This window comes from Bubalus bubalis, chromosome 12 (assembly GCF_019923935.1).
Source record: "Bubalus bubalis isolate 160015118507 breed Murrah chromosome 12, NDDB_SH_1, whole genome shotgun sequence".
In the NCBI taxonomy this organism is placed as follows: domain Eukaryota; kingdom Metazoa; phylum Chordata; class Mammalia; order Artiodactyla; family Bovidae; genus Bubalus; species Bubalus bubalis.
The window spans coordinates 54,589,891-54,609,396 of NC_059168.1; the positions used below are offsets into that span (position 1 = coordinate 54,589,891).

Here is a 19,506-nt window from a genome sequence, read left to right on the forward strand (position 1 = left end):
AATAGCAAGGCAGGTACTGGGAGAACAGTAGGTGGAATGGCCAGCCTTTTCTCTACCATGTGAATGGATCGGTTTGACTACCATAAAGACAAGTTATTTTTATAAGAGCTTCCTTATAGGGTGATTATAGCAAACTATAGTTTGATCTGCAAGCTCAGAGGATTCCAGGGATGTTAGCATTTCCACCTTTGTGCAGTTGAGATTCTCTTTGTATAATATTTGCAATTTAGTATCTCCAGCTTTCAAATCTTTGACTGAAGGCAATTCAAAAACTGCCGTTGACTTGGGTTTGTTTTCTTGGTTTAGAGCAGCTGGGGAATAGTAAAGGCAGGACTGGAAGTTAGGGAACTGGGGCCACCAGCTGAAATCATCCATTTGCTGACCCTTTGTTAGCACTGATTTCTTTAAATGTTACCAGTGTTGGGACAAGGATAATAATCCCTCAATGCTTAGATTTACATAGAAAATGGGGACAGTAGCCCATCACTCCATACTCTCCTGTGCTCTGTTATGAACCCAAGTAGAAATACTTTTTGGAGAAGGCAGTGGCACCCCACTCCAGTACTCGTGCCTGGAAAATCCCATGGATGGAGGAGCCTGGTAGGCTGCAGTCCATGGGGTCGCAAAGAGTCGGACACGACTGAGCGACTTCACTTTCACTTTTTACTTTCATGCATTGGAGAAGGAAATGGCAACCCACTCCAGTGTTCTTGCCTGGAGAATCCCAGGGATGGGGGAGCCTGGTGGGCTGCCGTCTATGGGGTCGCACAGAATCGGACACGACTAAAGAGACTTAGCAGCAGCAGCAGAAATACTTTTGAATTATCAACCTAAATTGGACAAGACGCCAATCACTGAGACAGGCCAAATAAACAAAAAAGACTCTTGCTTCATAGTGTCAGCCCTTTGTTATTAGGTTCTGTGATCTTGGACTAAAGATTTGCCTGTTTTTTATGTCTGAGTTCTCTCATAAGCACAATGGATAGCATGATATATGCCCTGTCTTCTTGACTGGGTTAGCAGGACAATCAATCCTGGTGTCAGTGTGCTGGAAACAATAAAAGGCATTAATAGTATTCAGCATAATTAGCAAAGTATTTCTACTGTGGGGAAAAAAATGAAAGTATTGCTTTGGAAAATACACAGAAACTATTTTTAGATCACCTGGACTTTGACTTTCTCTACTCAGGTAGATAATATATGAAAACCTTGCCAAAAACTAGAATTCTTAAAGGAAAAGTTACTTCTGTTTAAGGAAGGGATATTTGGGACAGTTCATTTTAAACAATTAGTCTGGGATACTCTAAGAGGCTAAATAAGGGACAGAAACGCCAGATGAATATCTTTTGCATAGTAGGTCTGTGGATATATTTTTAAATAACTAAAGATTTGGTCATCATGAGCAAATTCTAGTTTCCAGGGAATCAACCAGAAGCCTTACCCAACTCTCCCTCCCTAACCCTCCAGGCTCTATAAACTAAAAATAGTTTAACAAACTGAAGCGAAGGGAGAGTTCCATCTTCATTTTGACACCACTGCCTAGTAATTAAACCTAAGTGTGTGGTCTTCATCCATTTACTCCCTGTCTTTGCTGAATAAGAAGGAAACCAAAAGCAGTCATAAGCACTCTCTGCCAACAACTACCTAGGTGATTTGGCAACTTCTCTGCACTCCAGACTTATCATCTGTCCAACGGAGGGAGCAGACATGAGTGACAGGCCCCAGGAAATGGGGGAGCCCAAACCTGTCAAGAACTCATAACCATGTTTCCTTGTGAGGATGTTCTCACTGCACTGCAGAAAGGGCTGGGACTGGCTCTCAGCCGGGGTTTTCTCATCTCTAAAATGTGAGTAAATAGCTTGCTTTGGGGATTATTGTGAACCTAAAGAGACAGTATCTGGAGCAGGTGGCACAGCCCTAACTCAGCAAGAGGTATCTTAATCGATTTCTTCTTCCTCACCCCTCCATTCCTCTCAAAGATGAAAAGAGCAAAACCCAGGAAGATGGCATCACTGATTCTGATCATATGGCCTCAATAGCGTCAGACCAGGACCTCTGGACTTCCAGCCCAGGGCCATTTCTATGCCATATCTAAACCTTCTCTCATCTCTTAAAATTCTAAGATTTTTTGATTTTATGGAGTTTCACATGTTTCTTTTCAAAGGCCATCAGAAAAAAATCTCGGTTTGGGTTTATCTGCCCCGGCACATGCTGCCTACAGACCCTGTGCACCTTTCTCAAAGTGCTCCCACTTGCCTTTACCTTTACCTGCAGAGGATGAGTTTGCAATAGAGACAGTCATTTACTAAGTATCGTTGTTTAAAAAAAAGAAGAAGAGACAGGCGGGAGCGTGCTCTCACAGCCCTTCAGGCAGCTTTCCTAGTTGTCATCTGTTGTGCTCGGGAGGTGCGTGTTTATTAAACTTTATTTGTTTTTGTCTTTGGGCTCTATTTTACAAAACACATTTGGGGCAAATCTGAGGTTGAACTGATGAGAGGAAAGGGAATGAATTTCCTGATTTGGCTTTTTATAGGGGGTCCTTTATTCACCTAGCTTCTGGCTCTAAATTTAAGTCCAGTTTGCCAAAGTATCAGATGCTATCAAGAAAACGTCCTATTTTTAGTTCAGTACTACACAAAAATGATTGTGGACATTAATTGAAATTTTGATTTTTCACAATCATTCTTCAGTAAAAAGACAATATCTTGGTTCATTTTTTAATAATACTGTCCTTTGTCCTATTGTGAAATAAAAGCCCCTCTATTTATTAAAAGAGGGTGTTCATTTTTCTTCTTTTGTTCTCTCCCTTTTATTAAATATTCATCATTCCCTCTGAAACACTGAAGAGATATGCAAAATATTTAAATTCTATGCTGAACATTTCACAACTTCCTGATTTATAAAACAAAAAAATAAAGAATAGTAATTTTTAAATTTCTGAAATTGACTGAATATTTGTTTAAAGGCCGTTCCCCAACCCCTCATTCTACCTTAAACACATAGTTTAGTACAAGGAGTCACTCATGGAGACCCCAAGAATATAAATCTACTATTTCAGTGCTTCCATCAGATCTGTGGTTTCATGTTAGTTTCAGGGCACGATATTAATATGTTGGAAATGGCTGTAAGAAGGCCAATGTCTCTCGCTTTGTTCTTTCTCTCAATGGTACCTGCAAACTTGATTGAATGTATGAGAAATCTTCAAAATATTGTATAGTGGTGATTCTCATATATTGAATGTGTGGGCTAATCAAATGCCCACTCTTCAGATTGCTGTCATTTGAAAGAGATGGAAGTCAAAATCATCAGAATGGCAGAAAGCTATACTGCGCCATGCACTCCATCTCTAACACATTTTCCTGTCATTTAAACCTATGATTTAGACAACAGAAGGGAGGAGAAAAAATTATCTATTGATCTAGCGGTCACTCTATCCTGTTTGGAGGGTTGCCTATCTACCTTCAGACCCTGCATGTAGAAATGATATTCTTATTACAAATAGCACCGTTATTTAAAGAACCTTGAACACTGTGTAAAACCTTTATATTATGTGTAAATCACAGTCTGAGAATGTGAACCTTTCTAAACATTTCCTTTTCACTACCTATGGACATTTCTCTTAGAAAAAAAATGGGCAATATATCTTTAGAATGGATAAAAGTTTAGCATCAGCCACAAATCAAACCCATGATCAGGATCCTTTAACCACATAAAATTCCAGCTTCCCTGGACTCTGAAAAAGGGGTGGGTGGATAAAGATAGGGAAAAACATTATGATAATGTGTTAGGGCAAAAATGTATCTGATGCTTCTCTGCCAGGCGTTATCAATACTCAAGGAAAGAATCATCACTATATAAGGTTGGAAAATCAGGATGGCTTTGTTTGTGAAACCCCCAGACCACACCTACTAGCACAGCAGTGTCAGTACGCATATCAGGCAATGCACAGAGAAGGCCTGACTTGGAGAGTTCAGGGCACATTGCTGTCGTTTCCATTTTCCCAGCAACCTCTCTTGGGTTCTTTTGGTAAACCCTCTAATTTTTCCTTCTGATTCTCAACCAAGGAGTTCTGGCCCAGGGATAAACTCATGATAACATCCAAACCAGTGAGATTCAGCTATAAGGTGGTTGGTAAAATTATTAATAAGGAGGCATATTTTTCTCCACTGGGATTGATAAACTGTCAGCAGATACACCTTGAGCTGGTTAAGGTGTCTTTGAAAATGGGTGTCACAACAAAAGCATAGCTGGGAGTAGAAAGAGGAGAAAAGGGAGGGGGAGGGAAGAGGAATAAGGAGAGGGAGAGAGGAAGAAGGAGAGAGAAGATAAATTAATTTGGGGCTGAAAAGAGATGAGATGCTAGGGAAAGGAAACAAAAGGGAATGCAAAAGAAGGGAAGAGAAGGGTAAGGGAAGTCAGCTTTTGGAGGCAAATCAGGTTGGTTCATAGTTTTCATTATATACTAAACTTGTAAAATAAAACTCCATGAAGGTACAGTCTTTCCTTTATTTATCATTAAATCTTGGCAGCCTGGAGCTTTGCCTGGCAAATAATAGGCACTCAACAAATATTATTATTATCAGTGAATGAAATGCATGGGTTCCTGAATCTAGCTGTACCTAAATCCATTAGTATCTATCAATGGATTTCCTAGTGTCATGAGTTAACAAATTCCCCCATGTTTGTTGATGTCGAATCTCTGTCCCTAACAACCAACAATGTCTGACTAAATCAGAGACCTTAAAATACCAGACCAAAATGATTTGAAGGTGGCATGTTAGAAAGGGAAAACCTCAGCAAGTTCCCCGTGGACGTAGCTCAGAGAACCAAGGGAGCTCAGACCTTGGTTTCACCTAGAGAGCTTTTCGCTGCACTAATCACTGTCAGAGCTCTAAATCCTAATATTGTATTTCTCCCCTAAATCCAGTCAGTCAGTAGATTTGAGAATTCATCCATCAAAGAGACCTTACGAATCTTGCTGTTCCTCAAATCCTTCTGCCCATGACGACCAACCATGCGAATGTATTGGGTTGGCCAAAAAGTTCATTCGGTTTTGTCTATAACATCATATGGAAAAATCTGAACAAACTTTTTGGCCAACTCAATACATCTCCAACACCACACTATTCTTAATATGACCTGTTGAGACAAAGCTTTCACTTCCTTGGCCCAGTGCACCTCTCAGTTTCCATTTAGTGCTTACTGCATCTCTACTTTCTAGTAAACTTCTGAGTCTATATTTTAAGACTTCATAAATGCTTTTCCTTCCTGTAACTGCCTGTATCTCTAGTCAATTTGTTCCTTCTCAACAACTCACACACCTTCTGCCTCATGTTGGTGCCTGGCTGAAAGGAGTTATTCTCCCTTTGACCTTTTGCCTAAGCAGGTTCTACCCATGTTTCAAGGAACAGCTCCAAATCTTCCCCCCGGGAGTGTTTCTGTACTGAGCTAGTCCTTAAAGATCTTCCTCTCCTCTGACCATATCCTTCTATTAGGTACTGTGGCAAATAATACATATGCTAAGGATAGACTATCCTGCATTGTTTATCAAATTTTCATGTTTCAGCAAAAAGGAACCCAAGTTTTCTACAGATAGTGAATGCCCTGATTTTCTCCTGGAGTACTCAGCATAAAACCCCTAAGATTCCAAACATATGCATTAACATATGATATTTATTTTTCTCTTTATGACTTACTTCACTCTGTACGATAGCCTCTAAGTTCATCCACATCACTTCAAATGACCCAATTCTGTTCCTTTTTATGGCTGAGTAATATTCCACATCTTTTCCATCCATTCATCCATTGATGGACACTTAGGTTGCTTCCATGTCTGGACTATTATAAATAGTGCTATGATGAACATTGGGTACTTGTGTCTCTTTGAATTATGTTTTTCTTAGGGTAAATGTACAGCAGAAACTAATACAACATTGGAAAGCAATTATATTTCAATCAATAAAATCAAGAATAAAAAAATAAAATGATGGTGATTAAAAAACAAAACAAAACAAAACAAAAACCTCCTAAGAAGTGCTCCAGAAACACTCATTTGTGAATAGAAGGACAGAGGGTCCATGTAGGCACCTAGGGTTAGAAGGCAGGTATGGAAGGGGTGAATGATTTGGAAAATTTGGGGTCCTAAAAATAAATATCACCTACTTCATGATTTACTGATCAAAACCACAGGACGTGGTTGGCACCTGTGTAATGTTACAATTCTTGCTCTTTGATTTATTTTATCAACACAGGTGTAGTCCCCAGTGATTATCTGTCAGGCAACCCTGCCCTAGAAGACAGTTTCCATCAGAGCCCCCCTTCCCCAGCTCCCAAGCCTGGATGATTGTTGACAGCAATGGTAAATTAACCACATGCACCCTCAAAGCCTATGAGAGACAATGAACTGAGCAAACTGCTAAAAAAAAGGCCATTTTATTTTCACAGTTGGGATGGAAGTAGTCAAGGCAAAGTGAAATTTCCATTGATTTTATACACACACACACACAAACATGTATATACCCATACTATATAAATGATTTAAATTTCAATGAAATTTAAGCTTCTGCTTCATTTTTCTGTGCATATTCCCCAAACCACTCAGTTACTATTAAAGCTAACAACACCTAAAAGATCCCCAGAGTCTGGCAATTTCCAGCATCTCAAAAATAAGATCAATAGTTGGGTCCACACTGCTGAGACTTCACAGAAATCGGAAAACAATCAGGCAGACGGTTACTTTGGTTTATGGAACGTCTATCTGGGTAGGGACTCCAAGCCTTGGTCTTCCTGTGCTTCATCTGCCCATAGATCAGAGGCCAGTTCATACTGTAATTCCTTCAACACACATCCCTGCCCTGCCATCTCACAGCAACCCATCCTCCACTGAGTACCTATAGCCACCTGCATCATTTATTTGGTTGCCTGTTTCCACTCAGGCAACAATTACATACGGTACAAATCTCTTGCATTGTTAATTGAATTTCAGATGTCACACTCTAAAACACAAATATATAAAATGCATAATTATAATCCTATACTATTCACAAACTTCTCATGATTCTATGTCCCTTCTTCCCAATTAGAAGTACAGGAGTTTAAAGATAGTGTATTAGTCAGCTTGGGTTGACATAAGAAAATACCACCAACTGGATGGCTTAAACAAGAGACATTTATTTTCTTGTTATCCTGAAGGCTAGAAAGCCAAGATCAAGGTCCTGCAGGGATGGTTTCTCTCTTCTTGGCTTACAGACATGGTGGAAAGAGAGGTCAAGTCAGCTTTCTAGCACCCTTCTTCTTATAAGGGCACTAAGCCTATAATGGAACTCTCTCCTGAGGGAATCGTGTCGAAGATATGGAATAGTGGATTTGAAAGCTATAGCACCTCCTCTTTTGGGGGAGCCGGTGGCTACACACAGTCCCCTGGGGGCTTTGGATCACCGACAGCTTCCCAGGCTGAAAAGAAATCCAGAGCTCGAGCTTAGCACATTGTACCCTGTACCATATCTCAGCTGCTTTCTGCTACTCTGGTTGATGAAGTATTCAGAATTGGAAATGTTGAGATTTCACAGGTCACTATTGTGGGGATTATCAGAAATGCAGAGAAAGCTACAACCAACATTGTTTACAAGATAGATGACATGACAGCTGCACCCATGGATGTTCGCCAGTGGGCTGACACAGATGATGCCAGTGGTGAAAACACTGTGGTCCCTCCAGAAACATATGTGAAAGTGGCTGGTCATCTGAGATCTTTCCAGAACAAGAAAAGCCTGGTGGCCTTTAAGATCATGCCCCTGGAGGATATGAATGAGTTCACCACACATATTCTGGAAGTAGTCAATGCACACATGATGCTGAGCAAGTCGAACAGCCAGCCTTCAGCAGGGAGAGCACCTATCAGCAATCCAGGAATGGCTGAAGCTGGGAACTTCGGTGGGGATAACTTCATACCAGCAAATGGCCTCACTGTGGCCCAGAACCAGGTGCTGAATTTGATCAAGGCTTGCCCAAGACCTGAAGGATTGAACTTGCAGGATCTCAAGAACCAACTCCAACACATGTCCGTAGCCTCAATCAAGCTAGCTGTGGATTTTCTAAGCAACGAGGGACACATCTATTCCACCGTGGATGATGATCATTTTAAATCCACAGATGCAGAATAACTGGATCTAACTGGTTACCCGAGATATTTTCCAGTTGGACCTTTTTTTGCAGCCTCTTGTCTCCAGTTGTGCATATAATTGGTGAGGTGACTTCTAGGAAGTAGATTTCATCTATAACAGATCTCAACTGACATCCTTTTGAAACTTACTTCTACTCTCCTGTGTTTTTGATGGACTTCCCTGGTAGCTCAGATGGTAAAGCGTCCGCCTACAATGCGGCAGACCCGGGTTCGATCCCTGGGTCAGAAAGATTCCCCTGGCGAAAGAAACAGCAACCCACTCCAGTATTCATGCCTGGAAAATCCCATGGACCGAGGACCGAGGAGCCTGGTGGGCTACAATCCATGCGGTCGCAAAGAGTCGGACACGACTGAGCGACTTCTGTGTGTGTGTGTGTGTGTGTGTGTGTAAGCCTATAATGAGGCCCCCATTCTAATAACTTATCTAAACCTAATTACTTTAAGAAGCCCCATTTCCAAATACCATCACCTTGGGGGGCTTCAACATAGGAATTTCGGAGGCAATCAATTCAGTCCATGTGTACATGCATGCGTGTTAAGTCATTTCAATCATATCGGACTCTTTGTAGTTCTGTGTACTGCAGCCTACCAGGCTCCTTGGTCCATGGTATTCTCCAGGCAAGAATACTGTAGTGGCTTGCTATGCCCTCATCCAGGGCATCTTCCCCACCCAGGGATCAAACCTGTGTCTCTTGTGGCTCCTGCATTGCAGGCAGATTCTTAATTGCTGAGTCACTGGTGAAGCCCCAAGCTTAAGGACACTAGATATTAAAAAAGGAATGGGTTTGGTAAAATGGCACTTTCAAGGGCTGAGCAAGGTCCTGACTGGAACAAACAGGCCATCCCAGAGAGCACCTGGGACCATTCTATTTGCCAACCTTACAGTAGAACAAAATGAAGAAGTTTCCCTGGTGACACTGGGAAAAGAAAATCCACAAATTGGGAGTGCCTGGCACTTCCTGCATGCCCAGGGGACCCCCAAAGAGATTACCTCGCATTCTTCAGAACCAACACTTTTTCTTTTCCTGCCCAAATCAAATCTAACCTCTCTTGGTCCTTGGAAAACCTGTGAGAACCACTTTTCCCCATCCTCTCATCAACCCCACCTACAATCTATATCATGACACTTTCTTCTCCTTGCCACACTTCCCTCAAAAAGACCAGCACTATCTAGAAAGTAACCACATAGGTCCTGGTCACTTTACTTCTTATAACTACAGGGGAACTAAGAGAGAATAACATTTCATTTTTAATTAAAATAACTAAAGAAATATTTTAACTACTTATAAATTAGCAAGCTCCAGTCTAGAGGTGCTAGCCTCATTGCTAACCCGTTTTCTCTTCAAGCCTTGGGCTCTAGCTCAACTTTTCAAACCCACCTGCAAGCCAGACTAGACAGCCAGGCTGCTCCCATCCACAGCACCAAAGTCCCAAGGCCTCTGCCACATGACCAAGGTCTAAGCACAAGGCACTCCTCAGGCTTAGGTGAGTCAGGGATCTCTTGAAGGCCCTTCTCCCTGAAAAGCTTGGAATTTGACCCATAAGGGAACCATCTTAGGGGCCTTTGCTCACCCTTGGCACTGATGAAAACTTTATGAAGCAAATAGTACTTTTTTTTTTTTTTTGTAGCACAACCGTTAAAAATTAAACTAAGTAGAAAGCAGGCCGAAACCCTGCAACACATGTCTCACATGGTCCCAAATATTCCTCACTCTGTGGCTCCCATAAACACCATCTGCTGTGTTAATTTGTAAAGAATTACAAGGTTCTTAAAATTACACTTTGCTCTCTGTAGCGTACACTGTGTCTATTAAGGCGGAGAGTTGAGAATATGCATCACGACTAGCCAGACACTGAGATCTTTTTCCTTCCTATACTGGGATCCTACTGAAAGTTCGCTAAGTCTGCATTTAAGTCTGAATTTTAAGAAGTGTATCGTACTCTCTCTAGACGAGCTGTAGGAAAAGGATTCAAGACAAAATACACACAGCAAAATCTTGGCCTGGATTAGAATCCTAGCATCTCATACATTTTCAAGTTGTATGCGCATCCCCCCACTTCACTGAATCCTCCTGATGATGCAAAGTCCTTGAGTGTAAGTTAAAGAGAGTACACAGCCAAAACTGAGAGAACTTCTTGGGTGAGACTTGATCCTCCATCATGAAGTTCTGACCTCTAGGGGCCCTCAGAGCCCTTGGGTGGTGGCTGAGTCTTTCTCAATCGCTCATCCCTGTCTATTCACAGAGCCAGAAAGGCAGCATCGTGTTGCCAAGCACATCTCTCTGACAATTCAGGGCTATGGTGTCGGGCCACTAATGTAAGCTTTTACGTGGATTAAATGTCAAAAGGGGTTGCTGGTTACATGATGGTAAATGGTGGCCAGAAATGAGAAGGGAACTAGGAGGGTCTTCGGCTGAATAACACAAGGCCGGAAACTGCCGATGTGACATAATTGTTACAAATGGAGCTCCCTAGGTTCCTCTACCAGGAGATTCAATTCTGTGGCTCAGGAGTAGGTTGGAAATCTGAGTGTTTAATAAACATTTAAAAAATTACAAAGTTCTGGAAATACAGGGATTGTTTTAGTGGGTCCCGACCTGATGAGTCATTTTATTAATTAAAATCTTTCTAATTAATACCTAGGAATCTACATTTTCATATTGCCATGTTCTGTTGCTCAGCCTAGTTTGGGATCAATGAGTTTTGCAACAGTTTCCTAGTAGTAAGCCTGAAGTCGAACCAAGGATCCACAATGAAGGCAAATCTGCTTAATTCCTGATGACTCAGTTACTGATGTCAAAAACATAAGTTTCATAACCAATCCACTTAAATGGAAAGGAAAGCCATACTGCCTGAGGATCCAGACAAGATAAAGCAGACACAGCCTGCCACATCATGTCAGAAAAAATCCCTGAAAAAGAAGATTAAACCAGCTCCCCCAAATTTCTTACCTGCCATGGTCACATCTACATGTAGACATTAAAATAAGGCCGCTTGATACAGTGGACACAGAAATAAATGAGGCATCTGATCTTACTAAAGCACAGAGAGGTTTACAAATTTATGAGATCATATACACAGAAAAACAGGATCCTGATCCAGGCAGTGTTTCAGAGTTTCTACTGGTAAACCCAAGTCTACACTCTGCTGATTTCTCAACATTTTCTGAAAATTTACTCCCAAATTCCTCTCCCTATGGCCCCAATCTCTCTATTCCCTTGTAAGTACCTCCCAGTTCTCAGAGAAGTCTGTCTCTGAAAACCACGTAATAATCTCCCAGACACTAATTGTGCCTTTCCTCCCAACCCAATCATCCTCTACAGCCCAGGTCAAGCTCTGCCTGACCCTGTACCCCACACAGAATTTCTCTTCTCTCAACCAGAGCAGCAGCTGGTACAGTCCTTTCTGATGTCCGGCCATAGCATCCCCCTGAGACAAATCTCTGAGCAGCCTTCTTCAGGAAAGCTGGCTCTGAGCTGTGTCCCCCTACATCACTCACAGTCAGAGATCTGGCTAGAGCTACCCCTTGATTGCAGGCTGTCATGAAAAAAGGCAGGGATAGGATTAAATGTGGTTGCCTGAATTTTCTCTGTTCACTCAGAGTAAGCTGTACTGAATTGCTTCAAATTATATCGTCAATCTTATGAAAAAGAGGTTTTTTAACACTGATTGTAAGGGGGGAAAAAACTACCAAACCGGGTTGGCGTGCTAAGTCGCTTCAGTAGTGTTCAACTATTCACAACCCTATGGATTGTAGCGGATCAGACTCCTCTGTCCATGAGATTCTCCAGGCAAGAATACTGGAGTGGGCTGGCATGCCCTTCTTCAGGGGATCTTTCCGACCCAGGGCAGCAACACTCAAATTGTTTGATGATCCCTCTGTAAATTACATAACTAACACAATCATGTAAAATGAAAATGGTGTAATCATGTTTTATACATCAATGTGTGTGTGTGTATGTGTGTTGCAAGTTCACTCACTGCCATTATCTCTTTACTCTATGGTTACTGTTTCCACTAATAGAGTGTAAACTCTGTTGAGAGAAAGACCATATCCCCACTATATCAGGTACAATGCCCCAAAAGGAGTTTCCTTGCACACAATAAAGTGACAACTGCCATTCCCACAGGACAAGAGGAGTCAAAGTATGTTATCACCAACCTTTATTGGCTGAACTGCAACGAAGGACCACTGAGAAAGATGGAATCCAAAAATCCCAGTCCTTTCAGAATCTACTACTGACTTGTTTATTTGCATCCATAACTATCTATCTGGGCCACAGGCAATGATGGGAATGCATACTGCCAACTGCAAAGGTCATCTCAGTCTCCTGAGTGCTTCTGACACTAAGACTTGGGGCAAGTGAAGATGGATGCTTTGATAAAGAAATCAGTGTTCCCTCATTCTTAAATGAATGTAAATGTAATTCTTAAATGTAAAATGACAATGCAAATACAATTTTCAGTCCATAACTACCACCTGCCCATCCTTCTGAGCATCTCCCAACCCTTCCCCTTCCTTCAAACAATTTTTGAAGCAGACACAAACAGTACTAAATTACATCTTGGTTCTGCTATCTAATAGCTGTGTGTGTATGTGCAAAGTCACTTCAGTCATGTCCAACTCTTTGCGACCCTATGGACCATAGCCCACCAGGCTCCTCTGTCCATGGGTTTCCCCAGGCAAGAATACCGGAATGGGTTGCCATTTTGTACTCCAGGGGATCTTCCCAAACCAGGATTGAATCCATGTCTCTTAGTCTCCTACATTGGGAGGTGGGTTCTTTACCACTAGAGCCACCTGGGAAGCCCCTTGGCAATTTACTTAAACTCATTAAATCTCAATCCTCATCTGCAGAACAACAAAAAGGATGCTTAAATCTAGCTTGGGGTGAGATGAATACAGGCAAAAGTCTGTCTCTAACTCTACCATGAAACTGGCATCCAAACAGCAGTTTACTGATTGTGATTTTTCCCCCCTTCTTGATAGTAAACCTCTTCAGGAGAGGCATCTGAAGCATGAACAGTGTCCAGCATCTGAAGCATGAACGGACGGATTTACTGTCTAGGAGAAAACATCGTTTTATAGATGAATTCAGGTTTACACAGACTTGCCATTTGAAAATCTTTTAACATCTGAGTGATATTTAAGACTCATGCAATTTTCACCATTTTAAAGTCTATTTATGTTGTTTAGTCACTAAGTTGTGTCTGACTCTTTGTGACCCCATGAACTGCAGCATGCCAGGCTTCTTTGTCCTTTACTATCTCCTGGAGTTTGCTCAAACTCATGTCGGTTGAGTCAGTGATGTTATCTAACCATCTTATCCTCTGTTGCCTACTTCTCCTCTTGCCACCCATCTTTTCTGGCACCAGGATCTTTTCTAATGAGCCACCTCTTCGCATCAGGTGGCCAAAGTATTGGAGTTTCAGCCTCAGCGTCAGTCCTCTTTATAACATAATTCAAATACAAGGCCATGAAAAAGGAGAACCGGACATGGATCCTGAAACTTTACTAATAAAGCAGTGAAAAATCCAAAGCCGACAGCTGTGGTTTCCTATGCTAGTCAGAGAGATGGGGGGCAAGTGTGGGAGACAGACTCTTTCTTTCAGTCTTATGCATGGGTAATGAAATCAGTAGTGAACACACCTCACTAATGATTTTAATCAAACTGAGCACCTAGAACTAACTGCCAGGAGAGGGAGATCCCCAAGCAGCACGAATGGTTTCTATTTCAGTCACCTTTATTTGGCATGTCAAGGAAGGGAGGTCCTGGCTGAAATGAGGAAGCCAGATGCGGCAGACCTGCCATGTCTACCCCGCACTGATGGGGAGTCAGAGAGGAAAGATGCTAATTACTTATACACACTGAGCTAAGAGGGGCCTCCAGAGATGGATCTGCAGCCAAAACATACCTCTTTTCTAAGTAAGCCTTTGACTCTGATGCAGAGTCTAGATACCTATCATTAGAGTGTTATTTTAATTCTTCGTAGTGACTCTAGAAGTTCCCTGCTAAAATACTAATAAAATTGAGAAAGACCTTCAGTATGTAATGTGCTCACTGGTTGTTCATCTGTTTCTCCCATGAGACTTACACTTTGTGGGATTAACTATTAATTTGTGGGTTATGGATTCAAGTTCTTTTGTTGTCTGTGCAGAAGCCAGACTGATGCTAAGTTCAAAGTTACCTGGGTTAGGGTTAGTGTTAGGGTGTCCCTCTCTCCCACCTACATGTAAACAAGCATTAGACCAGGCTTACCACCACCCAAGTGGGCATTCAGCAGCCCCTCCCTTCCTAATCAGAGAGTTTCTCCTGGAAGAGCTTTCCCACTGGAAGCCCTTCTCCAGGCATGTCCATATCCTCCCTTTGCCTTCTTTTCCTTGTGATTAATCAAACCTGCTGAGTGGAGAGCAAAGAAACAAAGAGAAGAACTAACAAATCAACCAGTGTTGGTAGCGGTGGTGGTTTAGCTGCTAAGACATGTTCAACTCTTGAGACCCCATGGACTTTAGCCTGCCAGGCTCCCTTATCCATGGGATTTCCCAGGCAAAAATGGTAGAGTTGGTTACCATTTCCTTCTCCAATATTAAATATAATCTAATTATCCCAACTTTGGCTTCTTAAACTCAGTGACTCCAGGGGCAGGGTCTTCAAGCACGGGACCAGGTTTCCATATGTGGTGGCCTGAGCCAGGGTAGTCTTTGTAAGCTGAGAATCACACCAGCCAGGCTGACCTTTGTCTCTTCGTGCTCCAGGGTCAGCCACCACATCCTACTTCAAACAACAGCACAGGCTGTCAAAAAGCAAGTTTTTGTTGAGCACTTACTTGGTGTTAAGCCCTATAGGGATGTGATATGAGCAAATTTATGCCCTCCTCTCCCCAAAAAGAATTCATATGCTGGGGTGCTAACCTCGAGTGACTCAGACTGCGACTGCATTTGGAGACAGAATCTTTAAAGAAATAATTAAGGTTAACTGAAGTCATTAGGGTGGGCCCTAATCCATTATGACTAGTGTCTTTAAAGAGGACATTAGATATGGAAAAGCACAAGAAAGATTATGAGACAGAAGAAGGCTGTTTATTTTACACAAGCCAGAGAGAATGGCCTCAGAACAAACTTAAGCTGCAGACACCTTGATCTCAGACTTCAAGTCTCCAGTACAGTGAGAAAATAAATTTCCATGGTTAAAACCCCAGTCTCTGGTACTTTGTTACAGCAGCCCTAACAAACTAACACAAGGTGCAACAGGAAATACCAAAGTAATGATCTCATGCTGAGGTTTTCACTTCCTATTAAAAGACAGTACTGACTCAGGTGAACAAAAAATCCAAGAGAGTTGAGATGAGGACAGGAAGGGAAGATGCAAAGATTTGTCTCCCAATATCCTAATTGATTTCTCAGCAAACTCTTCAGTTTTTCACAGCACACAGTGTATATCAATCAGTTTGTCTGATTAAGGAAGGAGCCCCATCTCATCCAACAATTAGAAAATGGGTTTCCCAAATCTCAGAGCAGAATTCTTGCTTGGAATGCCAGGCTAGCTTTCTCAGTATTTTTTTTTTTTTTCCCCCAGCTCCTCAGAGTCCTGTATCTCTCATTTAAAAGTGGCAGCTATCAGATGCAAAACAGATAAAGATAAATAGATAAACCACTTAACGCAATCTTACTGATATGCCCTCACACATTTCCATTTCACAAAACAGCCAAAGAGTTTAATCTCACATTCTCTCACAGTTTAATTCAGGTAAAAATGCAATGTTTTGTCTGCTAAGTGAAAGTTAGCAGGTGCTTTTGATTAAGAAACCTAAATGAGATATTTAAGTATCTATATGATGTCTATCGGAGAAGGCAATAGCACCCCACTCCAGTACTCTTGCCTGGAAAATCCCATGGACGGAGGAGCCTGGGAGGCTGCAGTCCATGGGGTCGCTAAGAGTCGGACACGACTGAGCGACTTCACTTTCACTTTTCACTTTCATGCATTGGAGAAGGAAATGGCAACCCACTCCAGTGTTCTTGCCTGGAGAATCCCAGGGACGGAGGAACCTGATGGGTTGCGGTCTATGGGGTCGCACAGAGTCGGACACGACTGAAGTGACTTAGCAGCAACAGCAGCAGCATGATGTCTATGCCCTTATGGCTAACTTTTTTCTGGTGTCCCTTTCAGAGTCCCAGTTTAACATACCTATTACTTCAGGCAGGTAGCTGGTAGCTATATACTTAAGATATCCCAACAGTAACCAACATGTTAACTATAGAGAGTGATGAAATCCCTACGAGGTCATGGCTAAACTTTCAGTCCAGATTCATACACTCCACCAATTAACATCAAGATTCATATAACAACCACAGCACTAGACACTGGAGACAAAGCAATCAGTGTGGTTGCTGCTGAAACTGAGCAGGTCCCTGTGAGGCTCCTGGGTGTGAAAGCCTTTCTGGGTCCCCTGTTTCTTGTTTGAAGGGACTAGCCTTCAGCCTGCATGATCTTCCCTGAGTTCTGATGGGAGGGTTCAAACAGTTGCTAATTAGGGAAGGGAGGGGGTGCAGAGACAAGGGAGGAGCAGTCAAGAAACAACAGTGGAGCCTTGGGGCAGAGTTCTGATTCTGACTCAGGAGATACACAGAATGAAATCCTTGAGCTCTTCTGAAGAAATAAAATGGAAATGGAAAATGTTGACTACCTGATGAAGCATTCTGCACTTCAGAGAGATTTGATAACCTTGAGAATCACAGAAGCTCATCAAGAGACCACCTGAGGCCAGATTAAAGGAATGCCCTGAACATAACTTGATCCTTTTCAAGAGCCCTGCCCTTGAACCATTCCTATAAAGTGAAAGTGAAGCCGCTCAGTTTGTCTCTTTGGACTGTACCCTGACAGACTCCTTCATCCATGGGCTTTTCCAGGCAAGAATACTGGAGCAGGTTGCCATTTCCTTCTCTAGGGGATATTCCTGACCCAGGGAGCGAACTCAGGCCTCCTACATTGCAGGTAGACTCTTTACCTATAAAACTAGGTATATAGTTTATACATATATATACCTATGAAGTGAAGTGAAGTGAACTGAAGTCGCTCAGTCGTGTCCGACTCTTTGCGACCCCGTGGACTGTAGCCCACCAGGCTTCTCAGACCATGGTATTCTCCAGGCAAGAATACTAGAGTAGGTTGCCATTTCCTTCTCCAGGGGATCTTCCCAACCCAGGGATTAAACCCAGGTCTCCCGCATTACAGGCGGATGCTTTAACCGCTGAGCTACCAGGGAAGCCCATATATACCTATGCTGCCGCTGCCAAGTCGCCCCAGTCGTGTCCGACTCTGTGCGACCCCAGAGACGGTAGCCCACCAGGCTTCCCCATCCCTGGGATTCTCCAGGCAAGAACACCGGAGTAGGTTGCCATTTCCTTCTCCAATGCATGAAAGTGAAAACTGAAAGTGAAGTCGCTCAGTTGTATCCGACTCTAGCGACCCCATGGACTGCAGCCTACCAGGCTCCTCTGTCTATGGGATTTTCTAGGCAAAAGTACTGGAGTGGGGTGCCATTGCCTTCTCCGATATAAATTCCTATAAAACTCCTCATGAAATCCCCTGGGTTGGGCCACACAGTTTTTGAGAGCATGAGCCCACTGTGTCCCTCATTGTCTGGCAAAGCAATAAAGCTATTCTTGCCTAATGCTAATGCCACACAAAACCCACAGTGTGTGTGTGTGAGATCAGTCATGTCCAATTCTTTGTGACCCCATGGACTGTAGGCCTCCAGGCTCCTATGTCTATGGAATTCTCCAGGCAAGAATACTGGAGTGGGTTGCCATTTCCTACTCCAGGAGATCTTCCCAATTTAGGGATCAAACTGGTGTCTCTTGCATTGGCTGGTGGATCCTTTACCACTGAGCCATCTGAGAAGCCCCAGAATACTATGCATTGGCTGGAAAATGAACCCAGGTCAATTGCTTGGAAGGCAGCTGTGTTCACCACTATACCACCAATACTGCACATTCTTGTCTACTTCACCCAAAACTCTGTCTCTGAGATTCAATTTGGCACCAGTGCACAGAGACTGAGATTTTGGCATCACTACCTGCTTCTTTGGTGGCTCGGACAGTAAAGAATCTGCCTACAATGTGGGAGACCTGGGTTCAATTCTTAGGCCAGGAAGATCCCCTGGAGAAAGAAATGGCAACCCACTCCAGTATTCTTGCCTGGAGAATCTTATGGACAGAGGAACCTGACGGGCTATAGTCCACAGAGTCACAAAGAATCGAACATGCCTGAGCAGCTAACACTTTCTGCAGAGTTTGAGTCTAAAGCATGGTTTCCTACTGGAAGCACCACTAACAACTTAGGGCAGTATTCTTTGTCACAGAGGCTGCCCTGTGCTTTGTAGAGCACTTTGCAGCATCCCTGGCCTCTACTACTTAGATGCCAGAAGCACCACTTTTGTCCTTTCAGTCTCTTGATATTGGCACCGTGGGAATGGAGGTGCAAAATAACACCCACTTGAGAATTATTGGCCTGGTAAGTAAGATAATTTTAAAAGCAACCATAATGCAAAAAGATAAGTGCTACAGTACAGATACAATGCATGTGCTTAGTCGCTCAGTTGTGCCCGACTCTGCGACACCATGAACTGTAGCCTGCCAGGCTCCTCTGTCCGTGGGGATTCTCCAGGCAAGATTACTGAGGTAGGTTGCCATGCCCTCCTCACAATGCATGTGAAGGGAATCAAATCAACTGAGGGGTGGTTATAAAAGCAAAAAACCAAAACTGCTTTCTCAATGAAGAGACATAAAATAAAGACACAATAGCTACTTACTTGGTTTCTACCATGTGTTAAACACTAAACTTTGCTCACTTGTTTAATCTCTACAAAATGTCCTTATGTTAGCCACACTACAGATGTGCTCAAAGACAGAAATAAGATAATTCAACATGCACAGACTGAGGGATGGACCCAGCATGTAACCTGGGTTACAAACTTAAGTCTGGCTAATTCTTTAGGAATGGGGAAATTTTAAGGGAAAAAAAAAAAAAAATGGTACATGAGAGCTAAAGAACTCACAAATCAAAACAATAACAACAGAACACTTCTCTAACTATAGGGCTTGCACAGCATTTTAGGACACTAAGTAAATGCATCTTTGAAATAATTTAATTGAAAATCAATTTATAGCTATGAATAGAGAGGGTCTACTGGACAAGCTCTGGGATTCTACAGCATCCATCCTATATTCATCAATCCATGAGCAGGCCAGGCATCCAGGGATCCCTAAATACTTACCTGGGCCAACTAATTACCATCCACAGGACCCATCATCTCACAGG

General features: G+C 42.6%; 2 protein-coding genes across 6 annotated transcripts in view; one reads left to right on the plus strand and one right to left on the minus strand.

Moving 5' to 3' along the window:
* CTNNA2 (catenin alpha 2) overlaps positions 1–19,506 on the minus strand; it is a 1,366,752-nt gene that overhangs the window by 307,796 nt on the left and 1,039,450 nt on the right. The gene's annotated exons all lie outside the window — the stretch shown is intronic.
* Positions 7,302–8,214, plus strand: LOC102415372 (replication protein A 32 kDa subunit-like). The gene is given in 1 exon segment (XM_044926024.2): positions 7,302–8,214. A coding segment is annotated over 1 exon segment (846 nt). The 5' UTR covers positions 7,302–7,316; the 3' UTR covers positions 8,163–8,214.